The sequence below is a fragment of the Macrobrachium nipponense genome, chromosome 29, assembly GCF_015104395.2.
Source record: "Macrobrachium nipponense isolate FS-2020 chromosome 29, ASM1510439v2, whole genome shotgun sequence".
Classification (NCBI taxonomy): domain Eukaryota; kingdom Metazoa; phylum Arthropoda; class Malacostraca; order Decapoda; family Palaemonidae; genus Macrobrachium; species Macrobrachium nipponense.
In genome coordinates, this window is record NC_061092.1 from 21,653,840 (window position 1) to 21,671,339 (window position 17,500).

A 17,500-nucleotide genomic window follows, 5' to 3' on the forward strand; every position below is an offset into this window, starting at 1 on the left:
TATTAATTCATGGTTAAGGTTTTCGGAGAACTGAAAAATGCTAGCAAATTTTCGGAAAAAAATTTTGTTTGACCTTTTAACTCTTAAAACTGACTTATTAGCTCTGAGGAACGTGAGAGTATTTTTCACTTAGAGGAAACAATCTTAAATATTTAAATGAGTGAAGCCTTGCTCCGCTATTATACGTACCTATGTGTAAGATGACATTTAGAATTGATGGATGGATATTTGAGAGGCTTAATTTTCTAGTACTTGAACAGACAACTCAAGGAGCCTGTAAGATCAAATTAAAAGGATAAGGAGTTTTTCATTCTACTGTTTCACCATTCAACGATAAATATTTTATTCTGTGCCTCTCTTTTGTCGTTATGTTCCCTTCGATCTAAACCAGTTTTCCGATGCAAGGCTCATAGATCTTGTTCAGATTCAATAAATGAATTCACACTCTGGAAATACGTCAGCTTAGCTTTCTGGCTGTCCCGAAATGAACTCCTCTCAAGTTCCTACGCAATTTAATGACCTTTTCTTAAAAAATTACGGCCACGTTGGCGTCATCATAGATTCCTGAAGTTTCCTTTTAAGTGACAAAGTGTGATGAGGAGGGGGCCGTTATCTACTTATTCATTTCAATCTTGCGGTGCACAATTATTATCATATATCAGCATTCCAATACAAATGTTTATGACACATATATACAAAGGCTGCAATCCTCCTATTAATAAGACCTGGTTACTGACTGTAAAATAATGCTTGTGTTTACTTTACAACGACAGCCTTCACATCTTCAAGATGAGTGAGCTTCGATTAGTGATACATTAACCCTCGGAAGCCTATCCTAATCAGCTGCCAGTTAAAGTATTTACTGGATTCTTAACTAGAATAGACACAAAGCAAAGTGACGGCTTGAAAGCTCACATTATTTGGACATGAGAACAAGATGAGACTAATCCTTAGGACGATAAAGATATACACGTCAAGAAGTCGGATTCAGGGACTCGATGACGTGTTCTTAAATTTCGCAAACGTACCTCGTTCCATGTTCCCTTACGACATCCCTCATCAGATGATAACTTTATATATTCAAAACGAGAGAAAATAACTTCGATCGTGCTAACTGATTTAGCGAATTATAAACACAGTTGAACAGCCTTGACGGCAGATTCCATAGGCGTTAACAGCAATGTTCCTCACACTACGTATTCTAGATACTCTTAACTCTTCTTCCTCTTGATTCCCACCGTTATCCCTACATTAAGGGGTCGATTGCCTGATATGCGCCTTCTACACTGCCTTCTATCAAAGGCATCATACTCTAAACATCAGGCATGGTTTATCGTTTGGCAAAGGGGTTTTCACGACCCCATGCCCTTACTGTCATCAACCAGTTATTGGCTGTGGGCCCCAGCTTTGACTAAAAAGTCCACCTGCAAGGCAGCAGTTTCCTCAGTTATTGGCGGTGGGCCTAGCCTTTCACTCAAAAGTAAGACTGCAAGGCAGCAGCTGTCCTTTTAGTCGCCTTTTACGACACGCAGGACCTATAGTGGTAGTATTCTTACACCCCTACCACAGGGTCATAAATCTAGATAGTCTTTAATTGTTGATCACCAAAATCGATTCATGAATATTACCAACGAAAACAAGCCAGAAAAATTGTATTACACGCCATGTATTGCCGGGAAAAACGTTCCATAGAATTACAGCATATCTAACAATCGTAATAACAAACGCGTTTAGTTCACGTAGCCTCTCCTCTCTCTCTCTCTCTCTCTCTCTCTCTCTCTACCGTGAATTCGTCACTCATTTGCATATTATGACCTATTACTAAATGCAAAGGGAGGATTCCAGCAAAGCTAAATCTAATTCTTCGAATATCTGCGGTCCTTGAGTTCAGGAACTGTAACCAGTAATTAATGGAAGGCTAATCATTTTGATTTTCATTAATCACGTTTATGAGTAGAAGACTTGGGATCTATTCATTTTGTGATCTTACGAATTGATAATTTATATGTATCCATGTCGTATCTGATTGTCGAATTTATGCCCTGAAATCTTACAAACATCCTGGCTATATTCATTTCGTGAATATACGAGCTGAATGATAACGAGTTCTCAAGCAGTATTCATTCCGGGAATTAAAAGTTAAAGTTTTATATGTACGGTAGCAATATTCATTTCGAGGATTTACGAGTTGAAGACCTACAGCTGTATTTATTTCGTGAATTTACGAGCTAAACACTTGTGTCAAGATTTTACGAGATGAACTCTCAGAAGCAGACAAGCTGTACTTCTTTCGTGCATTTGAGAGTTAAGGACTTCCATACGAGTACACTCAGGCATATATTAATTTCTTAGTCTAAGTTGGTGGGAATGAATCATAAACATGATCATTTTAGATATGGTACCGTCTTTTCAGAGATCATTTAATTTCGTTGTTTATCGGTGAAAATTTGATGAACAACATTCTCACATTTTATAATAATTCTTTTTTATACTGATCTACATCTTAGTTTGTTATCTTACTGAATTTTTCATATAAAATATAATGAAAGAAATGACCCATCAAAATGATAAAAATGCAAAGTCCAAAAATGTAACCAAAAATTCATTAAATAAAAGAAATAACAAATTCGAATTCACGAAGTAACCCATAACTTTTAGGATAGTCATCAAATGGTTTCTTCTCTTAGTTTACTAACACGCCAAGTGCTTTTGTTACGACGCAGATTCGAGTGGAGCACGTTTGGAAATCTGTCAGTTCAGGTAAGATTTAAAGCTGGAGAATAAACGCAAAACCTGTTTGAAGAACTGAACAAGAAGGAATATTAAGATTGCAATCTTCAGAGCCAGCGCTAAGGAACAGTAGCCGATTATGCAGTAAATCTGACACTTCATAGCATGACAAGTGTCTTTTCGCCCTAGACCCCTGTCTCTCTTTGAAAAACATGCAAGGTTTTCACACACACTGCGTAATATATACATATACATATATATATATTATGTGTATGTATGTATGCTTATAAAATGTATGTACGTATGTCACTCATATATACAGTATACATACATGGCTGTCCATGAGGAAAAATATATGTAAATACCAATGTAAATACAACCGTACTGCTCATAGTTGTCTGCATACACCCATAGGGCCATATATATATAAAAGCTGAAAGAGTACTGATATTGAAATTGAAACATCTCCGTAATTCACACAAGATTTTACAATCGATGGGACACAATATCAATTTTATATTATATGTGTTTAAGGCCTTTTTTCTGATCCACACATTAAATTCCTTTAATCAATGTTTTGTGTTTAAAGCCTTTTTTAGAGCAAAAGTTAAAGTGCTTTAATCAATGTTTTTTAATTAGTTTCATTAATTGAAGGGAAAATTAATTGTTTAAGGCCTTTTTTGGCAAACATTAAAGTGCTTTAATAATTTTTTCAAAATTTTAGTTTCATGAATTGAAGGAACAATTAATTGAACTAAATAATAAATTGGGAAAATGTTTTTCAATAACTTTTTGCTGTGTAGTTCTAAAAAATTATCATCTGTGTAATTATTTCCTTCAATGAATATATAATTTCCCTCAATAAAAAGGAAGTTCGTGTAAACAATTCTATAGAAGTTCAGTGAGACATCTAACGAAGCTGAAGTTTGTCAACATATTTCATTTGATCACATTTTGTCCTAGATTTAAAAGGACTTTGGTAGCTGAGATGGTACTGTAATCAGCCAAGGAAAAAAGAGCAGAGTTTGAGGGGGCATGGTACTCAGATTTGGAGATTTCGCTAGCGATTACTAGACCACAGTAGCAATTGGCATAACATACAGAAAAAAAGCTAAAGAATGATTTTAGACAATCTTTCCCGTTTACTCTGAGAGTTTCTACAGCAAACAGGAAAAGGCTTGGGACAAGAATGGAAAAAAATTACAAATTTACAGATTATATTGAATGAAATACACCACCTCTAAGGACTGAAGCAAAATAGCAAATTCAAAACAAGACTAAAATTCAGAGTGAAAAGCTATGAAAACCATTAGATATCACATCTCCATATCAGTCTTGAAGCGAATTTCTGGTGAATTTATCGTTCTATGGATGTGTTGCACAGATAAAAACAACTTCCCTAACACATACAAACACATACAAACACGCACATGCTCGACCACAAACCCGTTGCATCTGCTACATGTTAAAGCGAGTAATGGCTTCGAAATATCACCTGACCATCACTCACGAACATCCGATGAAGAGAGTGTTCAAAGAGTGTTCAAATGAACCCAATTCTAACATTTGCGAAAGGGCTTTGGGTGGAGAGGTAAGGGCTGTTGTCGGAAGGGCATATGGATCAGTTGTTGTTATTACAGTCGGATTCAAACTACCAGAACATCGACAGAGAGAGAGAGAGAGAGAGAGAGAGAGAGAGAGAGAGAGAGAGAGAGAGTGGGCTCAATTCCTAGAAGGTCACAAGTCTTCGGCGAATGCCATGGGTCACTGCCCTACCAGAGGGGTTATTGAGTCAAGTGATCTATCCTTTAGACATCTCTCATGGCCTTTTGCACGGCACACAAGCTTGACCGGCCGCAACGCTTGTTTCTTAAAGCGCTATTTTACGCATTTCTCCACCTCTGGGGACTCCCAGAAGACGGCATATTGGACGAGAAGTCCTTCGTCACATTGGACGAAAAGTCCTTCGGCATATTGGACGAAAAGTCCTTCGTCCCATTGGACGAAAAGTCCTTCGTCCCATTGGACGAAAAGTCCTTCGTCACATTGGACGAAAAGTCCTTCGTCACATTGGACGAAAAGTCTTTCGGCATATTGGACGAAAAGTCCTTCGGCATATTGGACGAAAAGTCCTTCGTCACATTGGACGAAAAGTCTTTCGGCATATTGGATGAAAAGTCCTTCGGCATATTGGACGAAAAGTCCTTCGTCACATTGGACGAAAAGTCCTATTATTGGACGAAAAGTCCTTCGGCATATTAGACGAAAAGTCCTTCGTCACATTGGACGAAAAGTCCTTCGTCATATTGGACGAAAAGCCCCCTCGAATTCCCTCCAGTCGAAACGACGGGTACGAGGCCTCATGACGGTCGGAATTCCAGGCGCCGAAGAACCTGGCGGTTTCCTCCGCTGTGCGCCTGGAGGGATCACCAATCTGGCGTCAGTCACGTTGCTGGCAGACGACGACGCTGCTGCTGGTGCGGCGTTGCGTCTCCCGCTACTTTTCTCTCTGGCGCCCGGCCATGCGCAGTGATGAATTAATTCTTGGACAGAGAGTCAGGCGTTGTGGCATAATGTTTATTACAAGGGAGAAGTGCCAAGCAAGCCTGGGAAGCCGCATTGTGCTTGCACTATGAATGCGGCCAACGAAAGCGTATAAAGGTCACTTAAGGAGGAGGGAGCCACTTTAGAGCGACGCCGTTTAAATCTAGAGGTTCATAAATTAACACCAGCGCCCCTTTATAATCGCGGGGGAGGTGGTGGTGGTGGTGGTGGTGGTGGAGGTGTTGGAGGAAAGCGGCCCGACCTCCCTTGTTGTTGCTGTTAATGGCATTGTTTTTCCTCTCAAAAGGCCTCTTTATTCTTTCGCTTTCGCCGGGCTGCATTCACCACCTAGAGATCACAGGGGATGATTCATCCTAATCATCTGTGTGTTTACTTTCCTCACCCTCACTCCCTCTCCCTCCCCCTCCGAGTATTAATACACTCTCGGTAAAAATAAAGGTATACGCTTTGGCACCCTACCCATGACATCAGCGTGTATCGAAGACAAGGCTCGTCGTTTCCTGCTAATGACTTGTTCTGGGGCTCATCAAACTGCATAGTGAGAGTTCGAGGCGATGCGATAATAGCGGATTTTTCAGCGTTCCTGAATGAAATCAAAGCTGCCCGTGCTACTGTCGTAACTCCACCAGCCGCGGCCAGTTCCGACAGCGCGTACTGTGCCATAACAAACTAGAAGAAAGGTAATGACAGATAACTCGATGCCGAGCAAATTTCACTTCACAAAATAGCCTACTGATATGAAAACAGATCCGGGCGCTTTCGTGCATCAATTTATCCATGAATATACACGCACGATATAGAGAACGCCTTACCCTCCCCAACAAAATTCATCTTCACAGTCTCGGCAATCGATGAAGAGAGAGAGAGAGAGAGAGAGAGAGAGAGAGAGAGAGAGAGAGAGAGAGAAGAGAGAGAGATTAGTCATAATAAAATAATTGAAAACTGTACAAATGAAGCTTCTGGAATCTCATGTTGTCTACATTTTCATCCTGCATTTTTACCAGCTGAAATGCTCGTATAACTTTCTGAACAAAAACATACAAAAACAAAATAGAAGCAAATGACGCACTGAAAAGACAGCTGTAACTGATGGGAGGAAGACGCAAAAACAGAAACTGATGACATCAAACTCATGTCAAATAATAACAGGGCCTACATCACAAAGCGTCGACAGTGCCAAACAGACACACACACACACGAAACGAAGAGACGTCTTTTGTGATTTTGTTTTTGTCCGAAAAAAAAAAAAGTGTCGGTTCTAATGTAAGTTGTAACAAACACAGCACTTTAAAATTCACGGACTCTCCTTAAAGTTGTAGTGGCGTTGCGAGTATATGACCCTTCCCCCCGCCGCCGCTTCTTCGCCGTCCTATTCCAATTATTTCGTTGTGTTCTCTTTCGCACTTCGTATACCGACTTTTATTCGCTTCTGTTCTACCTTCGGGTATTTCAGATATTTAGGCTTTCACGGCTTTTAATATTTCCTTTGCCTTTTCTCTGAATCGATGTTACACGCCCAGGCCTTTTTTTACCCTTTGAAGAACTAAATTTCTCGAAGTTCTTTGAAAAACGAATAATCGTAAAGTTTAACAATTGTCACGGGGCTTCAGAATGACTTTTCTAAGATGTTCTTTTCATCGTCTACCTGTGAAGCTTTTATTTATTGATTTATTTTTTTCTTAACGCAGAGGTAACGTTCCTTTAAGGTCAATTCTGCATCGTTTTCACTAAGACCTTCAGGTCTTTTGAACAATTTCAGATAAGAACTTTATCAGACGATTTCCAATTCCACAGACGCATATAACCGCTGAAATGCAAATACGTACAATATTTCATAGTGACATTTCTACAAAATATACCATGTGCAATATATATATATATATATTATATATATATATATATATATATATATATATATATATATATATCGAGCTACTTTGTGGTGCTCAACATGATGTAAAATAAGACATCTAACAAAGCTGAAGTTTGTCAAAATATTTCATTTTATCACATTTTGTCCTAGATTTAAAAGGACTATGGTGGCTGACCAAATGAACTGACAAATAACTCAATACTGTGTTGTTAAACCAAGTAAAGAAGGTTTCGTCATGGAACTAACTCAAAGTTATAATTTTTAAAAGTGTTCAACTAAAACGGTAAAATTTTTCACTTGCGTAATTTCTTAATATATATATATATATATATATATATATATATATATATATAGATATATATATATATAATATATATATATATATACACATGATAATTTACATTCATATTTAAATTAACGCGCACACAAGCACACAAATAAATATATGTATCTATGCCCTTCATTAGTAAAGATTTTCCTAAATAAATAATGGAATAAATTTCGCCTTTAAAAGAGAAATTCACAAACAATTCGTTTAAAAACTATGTTCATTATGGTTTAGATTCTGTAAGGGTCTGCACAAGTTTTCTTTAAAAATGAGATAATATTTCTTAAATTTTGATTCTGTTTTGGAATTCTCCATGATCTATGCAAATACTCTTCACTGAGTTTTGAATAAATGTTTCAGTAAATGGAGATGCAACTGAAAGAAAAATTTCAACCCTATAAATTGGCATCAAGGAATATATTATAATATATATATTGGTTATCATATCCAAAAAAAAAAAGACTTAATTTTTTGCTTTATGTTACGAACATGCTAAAATTCACAGCCAAACTCAGCGAATGTGAATTACCAAGAAGTCTAATCCAAAGTTCGAACAAGGTGAAGGTCAACCAGTTAACTGTATCCTCTCCTCTCTCTCTCTCTCACTCTCTCTCTCTCAGGAGAGTCTCTCTCTCTCTCTCTCTCTCTCTCTTTCATTGCTTATGGTCACACATGTCTGCCAGAAGACGCGGTTCATTCACGGGTTCTTTCTTGGTGAAAGTTTAAGGATTGTCGTCACCACAAGATTACCTTTGACGCTGTCCAGGAAATATGCATAAGCATCTGGGGGTGGCTTCTTACAACAGCTGTGTGTGTGTGTGTGTGTGTGTGAATTTCATGTCTTTCTTCTGTTTCTGTCTTTGCCTGCCTTGGCAACTCTTGGCTCTGGCTTTGCTCATTCGACATAGAATTCTGAATTACCTTTTTTCTCTCTCAATGACTCTTTAAGTCCTTATACATACTAAAACCAAGCCATTCCTCAATTTGAAAATAATCTAAGAAAAGGACTTTGCCATCGGAGCTCATATACAATCACTGTAGGATAAAAGCATTTTTTCGAAAAATTACCTTTCCACTACCACAAGCGACAATCCCACTTTCTGAAATTTAACTGATGTTAGCAACGTCAAATTTATTTATTTTTTTCTAATAAGCAAACCCGATAAGCAGAAATATCGCTGCTAAATAAATAATGACTTATCGTAGTAAGGGATGCAAGTTAATTCATCTGGAGCCTCACTAGCGTCACATATCAGAGAGAGAGAGAGAGAGAGAGAGAGAGAGAGAAGAGAGAGAGAGAGAGGGGTATGGGGGACACAATCTAGACATGATTTTTTTTTAACCATAAGTTCTCTCTCTCTCTCTCTCTCTCTCTCTCTCTCTCTCTCTCTCTGTATATACCGAGAGAGAGAGAGAGAGAGAGGAGAGAGAGAGAGAGAACCATTTACCGTCAGATTAGCATACCAATTCACATTATCTGTAAGATTAATGGCTGGAAGGATTAGAAACAGCCAGCTCCCAGGAATAGACCATACAGAAGGCCTTGTAAGGCGAAAGCCCTAATATAACTCTGATACTTCCCTCCATCCGTGAATGACATGATGTCATGGCGTTGAAACCGAAGATAGAAAGGCAAAGCTACCGTCAGACTCGCAAATGAAGAGATGCATTTTCCATACGGTGGTACTTTAAGCAAGGACCTAGCAAGCCTTCCCTCCTCCAGGAAAGAGAGAGAGAGAGAGAGAGAGAGAGAGAGAGAGAGAGAGATAGTGGCAGTCTGTAAAGGAAAAAATATATGCTAACGCCCCGATCTGCCTTAGGGAAAATGGGGACTATTTCACAGAATTTCAGAGGGACGCATGATACTGAAAGAGAGAGAGAGAGAGAGAGAGAGAGAGAGAGAGAGAGAGAGAGAGAGGACGATCGACCTTGTTCGGGTGATGCCTGTGCGGCCTTGGGCTTTCGATCCTGTCCTCACCCCACCTCATCAGGACGCCCCCGCCCCCAACACCCGCCACCCAGCCCCGCTCGGTGCAGCATGTGAGACTCAAGACTGAAAACCACATCTTTAAGGCGAGGCTTCCGAGACCAGAACCACAGATTAGTGGTTGATTGTTGTAGGAAAATAATATTGAAGCATAAGCAAATAATACATAAAAGCATGCATACATACACAGATACATACGTGTGTGTGTGTGTGAGAACATACGCAAACACAGCATTCACTTAGTATCTAAAATCACTCATAACTTGTGCGTGAATTAGGAACACATCTAAGATCAAAGTTATGAAAAAAAAAAAACAATGAAAGATGTCTTCCATCGGTATTAATATTTATCTACTATGTAAAAAGGTGTAAGAAAATCACGAATTTTCTAACTTTTAAGACCTCTAGAATAACTCTTCTTTCCGTCGAATTGTTGATAGTAGTTATTATGATCGAAATTACAGACTACACTTTATACAAACTTTTTCCGGTCAGACTTCCATCAGTCACATATTTTCAGTCGTACGAAAAAGAAACTTATGGAAAAGTTTCGAATCCATTAGTTTCAAAATTAATTTCTGGGCCACTGTACACCATAATAATATCTCCAATGGGTTTCGAAACTGTTCAGACACAATAAATGATCAAATGCACCGAGCCATTTTGCGTTTAAAAACCAAGATGGGGTTAAAGATGAGTGTCTCTCCAGTCTCCAGAAATAATGTGGAGAAATATTGGTTTTCTGGCGAAATAATCTTATTGACTGTAGATTCTTTTGACAGTTTAATTCAAATATTCACATTGATAAAATCAGTTTTCTTTGAGACAGTAATATTCGTCCATAAATCCTTGCGACAGTTTAATGTTTTACGTATGTACACACACACATTACGTGGAATATACACGAACACAAACATACATACACACACACACAAACATATATAGTATTATATATATATATATATATATATATATATATATATATATATCTATATATGGTGTCCGTAAAGTCCCAGTACCATTACAAGCAATAAATGATTGTAATGGTACTGGGACTTTATGGACACCCCGTATGTATGTATGTGTGTAGTATATATATATATATATATATATATACATATTTATATAAAATATTGTGTGTATGTATTTGTATTGTATTATACACATATATATATGTTATATATATACATTATATATAAATAGTATATATATATATTATATATTATATTATATATATATATATATATATACATACATATTATATATATTGCTGTATTTTTACAATTCAAAAAGTCGGGTAACATCCTCCAAGTATATCCTGAAACACAGCATATGTTGGCGTGTGGAAAAAAAAAACGCGGAATCTAAGTCACAAACTTATTGAAGCTGAAATAATGTCACGAGACTCATTCACTTCAGTGTAGAATATCATGAATGAATGGCGAGCTTTTAGTGTGAAAAATGATTTTCCATTACACTACGGGAGCTAGATTATACACCCACGCCAGACTAATGACCTTCTTTGCAATCCTGAATGTTCATTTTTCCCGTGAATAAATTATTATCTTTTCTGCTGAGGATTTGGCGCTACATTAAGTAAAAGCAAAGTAAAAAAGAATAATGTAAGTCAGCGAACTTTCAGGAAAGAAAAGTTTAACACGACTTTTTGTAGATGAAAAATCGTTCTCTGCAAAAAGCAAGCAAAGATATTAGAAAAGTACCTGCATCCCTGTGGTGGGTGAAGGTAAAGCGACGTATATAACAGGGTTCAATGTTTTATTGACAAACCTTCTGTGAGGATGTAATAAATTGGTTGTCATTGATACTACATATATATATATATATATAATATATATATATATATATATATATATATATATATATCTATATATATATATATATATAATATATATATATATATATATATATATATATATATATATATATATATATATATATATATATACATACATATATGGCGATACAATCCAAAATGATTTAAAATCCTTCTGTAGTTTTATAAAATGTATATTTCTTGTACAGCAAATTATAGGTATTTTTTTTTTTGTGAACAAGACCACAGCTGACGGTCGAAAGCTATAAGTTGCTGTACAAGATATATATATTTCATAAAACTACAGAAGGAGTTTACATCATTGTGGATTGTATTCCCATTTAATTTGATACGTCAACTTTTTCCTTCATTTGCATGATTTATACCAACTGCGCTTTTCTCTTCTTTATCAAATATACAGAAACTTCCTTCATATATTAAACCTTGTTGATTTCATCACATATGCACCCCATTCCGACTTTTTATTCCCACCCTTGCCTGTGTTCATTGCGTAACTGTCTACGTGTAGGTGTCATTTCCATGGAGGAAATGAACACTCACATATGTTGCAGTGATTTTCTCAAATAGCAAGCAAATGCTCACTGGAATCTACCAATCAACGTAGTTTGCTGCGATGTGATTTTCATTTTCATAAAACCGAAAAGGTTTGTGGTATTAATTAATAAATAAAATAAAACCTAACGACCTTCATACTCAACAAAGTTATGAAACCGAAGTCCGTGATGAATTTGGCTCCAGTTTCTAGAAACCAAACAGAAAAATGAAGCGATTTAAAGATCCACCAACGTTTAGGTACAACTCATAAAACGTAGACACGAGACCAAGAACGGAAGTGGCTTCTAGATTTCCCACCTACACCTAGATTCTCTAATGTTTAAACAAGAGGCGATATTTACATTTCCTAGTATCTAAACCAAAAGTGGAAAAGAAGCGACAACTAGATTCACTGTTGTCTAGATAAAACAGAAAAAGGGAGCACTAGAATCCCTAATGTCTAGACACTAGATAGAGAAGAGGAAGGACACATCTAGAATCCCCTAATGTCGAGATACAAGATAAATAAAAAGGGCGACTACTAGTAGTTTCCCTAATGTCTAGACATTAGACTGTAAGGATTAGGGATATCTAGGTCAGTAAACGGAATATCAAAAGAGGACTAAGAAGAAATCAGAGCTGGATATCGAGAAGAACCACAGTTGTGAATATTCTGTGTAAGTGACCATACGAACATAGACGAAGGGAATGGTCTGTTAAGGGACTGAGAAAGTATGATGAGAGAAATAGGTAACGAGGGAAGAAGAAGAAGAAGGAAAGTGGGAGGAGGTGGTGGAGGAGGAGGAGGAGGAGGGGGAGGGGGAGGAGGGCAGTAGTGGCAATTCGCCTCGGTTCCATCTCCTTTACTGTCTTTCGGTACGATAAAACAAGGCCCTAACCAAAAGGGGCTTCTCGGCGTCATGACGTCATTACCACGTCATGGAAATGTCACCGAAACGTCATTGACATGTCATGAAAACGTCACACTTGCGTCATCAAAACGTCACGGATTCGTCACACAACGTCATAACCGTGTTGCGCTACGCTATTGGTCGGCGCCATTGATGACGTCAGACACAAGGGCCTCTGATTGGTGCTTCGCTGCATAAGCTCTACTTGGTTGCCTAAGTCATGAAAACATGAGCGAGGCATGCAACCAGTATATCGCTGGATTAAAGAGCATTGGTCATTCCCCTCACCTTGGGCACATGCACAGACGCATGTTCAACCTCGCCACCCTCGCTGCACACACACACACACACGAACACACACACACACACACGGCTTCTCCCACGGCCACCCACATAAAAGCAAACTCACTAACTATCTTCCTCTCCTTTCATTCCTCAACGTTTTGCTCTGCAACAATACATCTCGCATCGACCGGTAATGGGCATCTATTCAATTACACATAGAGACACCCGTCGGGAAGTGCTATTGGCTGCCTCATTTCGCATCATAGCCTTTTCTGTCTTAGAGAACCACTAATTAGATGTCTTTCTCGAAGGGAGCTGCCACTGAAAACATCGGATGGCAGAAAAGATTTCAACAGCCAAAGGATGCGCATTAATGGTGCAGAAGAGAATCGTCCCTGACTAGGCAACCTGTTCCTTTAGGTTTTTTGAAACTTTTTCCCTAAAAGAAAAAAAAAACACTTTATTCTTTCTTTAAACTTGGCAGATAACTATAAACACTCCAAGAGCTCTAGCCCAGGGAAGGGCTTTACCAAGACTGATATCTGCTTTAACGCATGCGGTGAACTTGCTCTTGTAGGCGTGGGATGGAAATATACTCTATAAAAGATTAACAATCGCGAATTCTCGAACAAAAGTCTTCGGACACTGAATATAAATAATAATGTGTCTTTTCTTATAAAAAAAAAACACTTTTGCAGCACAAGCATACATATGAGAAATTAGTTTTTTCCTCTTGTGTTAGGAGGCTCACAATCTTCAAATTTTGAGCTCTCAACAAGAAGGAAACATATCACCTCAGAGTCCTAGCATAAACACGCTTACATCGAAAAACATTAATCTTTTCATTTACAACAATATATCTAAAATACAAAAGATAGTGAATAGGAAATTAGTTGTTTTAAACAATACAATCGTCAGTACCTTTTTTTTTTTGCGGCAGTTTTCGAACTCATAAGGCTGAAAGGGAATGGTGAGAAAGTCTAACCTCAATCGACAGAGGAAAGGTACCAGTAAGCAAATAAGAAAGAAACAAATAGAAGTGCAAAAAGAATAATCCAAGTATGGAAAACAACGGGTCAATTCTCCGTACTTTGAATAATAACTCAATTGGCATATTTACGCTGCTGCATTAGTTCACTTCTTACCGAAGTCTTTAGTCATGCTGTCCACGACGTTATTAATGACGGGATGACACTGTTGTCTTTAAGCTTTTCTCCTGGTTTTCTTTTCAAGGTCGTCGGGTCAGGGAACACAACCGGAAAAAGGTCATAGGTCAAGCGTAGGGACCACACCAGGAGGGACTGACACTTACAAAAGTAAATTAAACTTTAATATCATGCGTGTCCTCTCTCTCTCTCCTCTCCTCTCTCTCTCTCTCTCTCTCTCTCTCGGTATAAACAGAGAGAGAGAGAGAGAGAAGAGAGAGAGAGAGAGAGAGAGAGAGAGAGAGAAGAGATTCTTATGGTTAAAAAAATCATCATACATAGGTTGTGTCCACCCCATACCCGCGCGTACAAGCGAAGACGGTCATGTACTGTATATTGCAAACCCTTGCAACAGCTCTCCGTCAGCTAAGCTGAACAGGGCGAAATAAAGCGTTGCTGACGCCAACCTTCTGGCGGCTTGGAAAACGTACAAGACGGACGTCATTCGGGGGATATCAGGTATCACTTCGAGGCTGTTCTCTTCAATCTCGATGCGTGGGAGAATTACGGAGGAACAGCTCACCGCTACGTAACAAGGGAAGGGTTGGAGAGAGAGAGAGAGAGAGAGAGAGAGAGAGAGAGAGAGAGAGAGAGAGAGTCTGAAGAAATTTCGCCCAAGGTATGAAATAATCATTACCAAATTTGACACCGTATGTAGAAGGTGACTCCAAATCAATGTGGTGGAACCTATTGTATAGCATGAAAAATATTTGCTCTCATAATCTTATTTCTCAGGTATTAGGGTAAATAAATGAAATAATCCTGGTAATAAGCAAAAAAATATTCTTATTTCTCAGTATTAGAGTAAACATAAATGAAATTATCATAGTAATAAACAGAATAACAGACTTGAATTCTCCGAAAACAGTCACGAAAAGAAAAACTTTCAAGCCATTAGGAATTCAAAAGAGGCAGCAGATTTCCAAGATGCTCTGGTGCCTTTACCAACCTAACGCTTTAAACCATCACCACAATCTGGGAACATGAAGTGTTTCCACCCTCAATTTTCGTAACAACTTTGTTTCCAGCGATGACGTTCCTTTTGAAGCCACACTCGGTCAACTCCTTCCAATATACTGTGACATCCACGAGAGAATCTGGAAGTTTTTTCACGTCTGTACTCGGTTTTATTCCATCTGTCCATCCGCCTGTGATGTTTTCGTATGGTAACACTGCGTCCCGGGCTTTAGATAGTTACATTCAGCTTACATTCAACAATTATAATAATATCCTATTTCGAATATTAACGGTGTAATTCGCATACAGTAAATTATTAAAACACTTTTCAGTTACAAATGTACACCCAGATATCCTTTTATTTACCTAAAACTAACACATAGCGTAACTAACTAAAGCCCGGGATGCAGTGTTACCATACGCAAACACCACAGGCAGGTGGACAGATGGGAGAAAATAGTATAGTCATCTTTTGTCCATCTCCGGTCAGAAAGGTTTGGCGCTCGAGCAATCATGGCAATGCTTATATTCCCGTAAATGTTCATTTTGTCTGCCTTTTCAGTGCTGCTTATGACGTCTCTATGCTTTTCAATTTCCATTTTCACCAGCTGAAAGCACGAGGGAATGGAGTCCACGATTTCTCCGGTGCAATGACTGAAGCTACCACTAATTTTTAATCTCTTGGTCAAGTTACCCCTATATTTAAGACTTTAAGCATGACAGCTGTGGTTACGAAAATGTGTTTTGTCAACGGTTTTAACTGTAAAAGAATGGTAAAGGAATTGTATCACTCAGTTGCAGCATGAAGGAAAATCTGCACATTTGCCTCTGCACGGTTACAAAAACTACATTTTCTGACCTCATTTCTGAACCTTTGTCGATCATGAAATGGCTTAATTGTCTCTGTTTTCATCTTCATTGCTTTTCCCATTGGATTGGAAACATTACCTTAGACCCCAGACTCAATTTCCATCATACATGAAACGCAATTTCTGCATTCTGGTGCACATTGTTCTGCTTGCAATTGATGAAATATTTCCTTGATGACATGATTATCAAATGTCTCGGATGAGATTTTCTACGGAGATTTCGTCGTTGCAGATCGATCAGTGCTATATATATGTGTTAGAGATGCATACCAGGTATCCGCACCTTATCTTACGGGTTCACTTCAGTCATAAAGATTAAAAAATGATTCAAGTCAGCAATTTTGAGACATATCCATGTCGTTCCCTCCTCCACAGAATTGATTAGCTCAGCTTTTTGGCGTTACACCACTGTTTCTCTAAGATGGTATGTTGTTTTCTAAACGGAAGTGAAAGCTGTTTCTCAATGAATGAATGACCTGTCCATATTTCAACCAATATCTACTGTGTCTGGCTCATAAGAGAGTTGTAAACCAGGCGATCTCTAATAGCTTTCCGCCATATTTCGTAGTTTCGCAGTCTTTAGGCCTCCAGAAAAATACAGCATGTTTCAGCCGAGATCATTCAAGATCTGGGAATAATTCTTTCGGTACCAAAATTCGGCAAATTTTCCACAACCACCTTTTCAATATCTAAGCCTGGTTTGATTTTTTAAACACCTTTGGTTTATCAATACTGCCGAGCGAAAGTTGCTCCATGAGGAAAAGAACAAATACTTCAAGAATAATGGTAATCGTGCGTGCGTTCAACAATTAAGTAATGCGGAAGCACGCACCAGTACACGCTGAGCTGTTCATGCAACAACCTGTTATTTTACCGTAACTCCGCTCATATTCCTAACAATTGTTTCATTGTTTCATAGTGCAAATGCGAGGTTTTCTTCCTGTTACACCTTTGTAACCTTTTGCTGTCAATTTCCGTTTCGGCGCTGAATGGCCTTAGTTATCCCAGTGCTTGGCATAATGCCAAAATCTATATAAAATAACCTGTTATATATTCAGTGGTCGTTGTTCCATGAAATTCCAAGCCAGGGTTCCCATTTTTTAAAATTCTATTCGTCTCTGGGCATTCTGTGTTCAAGGTGCATGGACTTGAACGACATATACAACAGACCATTTAAAACTGTTTTAGCCCCATATCTCTCAGTCTCACAGTAAGCAAATACATTATGATGTTTGACGCTTGTACTTCCGTTACATCTGGCATCTGCATGATGAGCATTTCCCAAAAAACCACTCACAAATGTTCTGAGACTTCAAAAGCAAGCAGAAACGATGGTTGCTCTGCGAGTGATGTTTGCCGTACCATGTTTATTGTCTCTCAAAAGCTTCATTATATTAACTG

The 17,500-nt window shown here is 38.2% G+C and overlaps 2 protein-coding genes across 3 annotated transcripts in view; one reads left to right on the top strand and one right to left on the bottom strand.

The window, feature by feature from the left end:
- Positions 1-17,500, bottom strand: part of LOC135206183 (homeobox protein OTX-like) — a 492,545-nt gene that overhangs the window by 247,861 nt on the left and 227,184 nt on the right. The window lies entirely within an intron of this gene.
- The window catches only part of LOC135206293 (uncharacterized), a 15,288-nt gene continuing 7,224 nt past the window's right edge, over positions 9,437-17,500 (top strand). The window contains exon 1 of the mRNA XM_064237715.1: positions 9,437-9,536. Coding sequence (XP_064093785.1) covers positions 9,437-9,536 — 100 coding nt within the window. The remainder of the gene's footprint in view (positions 9,537-17,500) is intronic.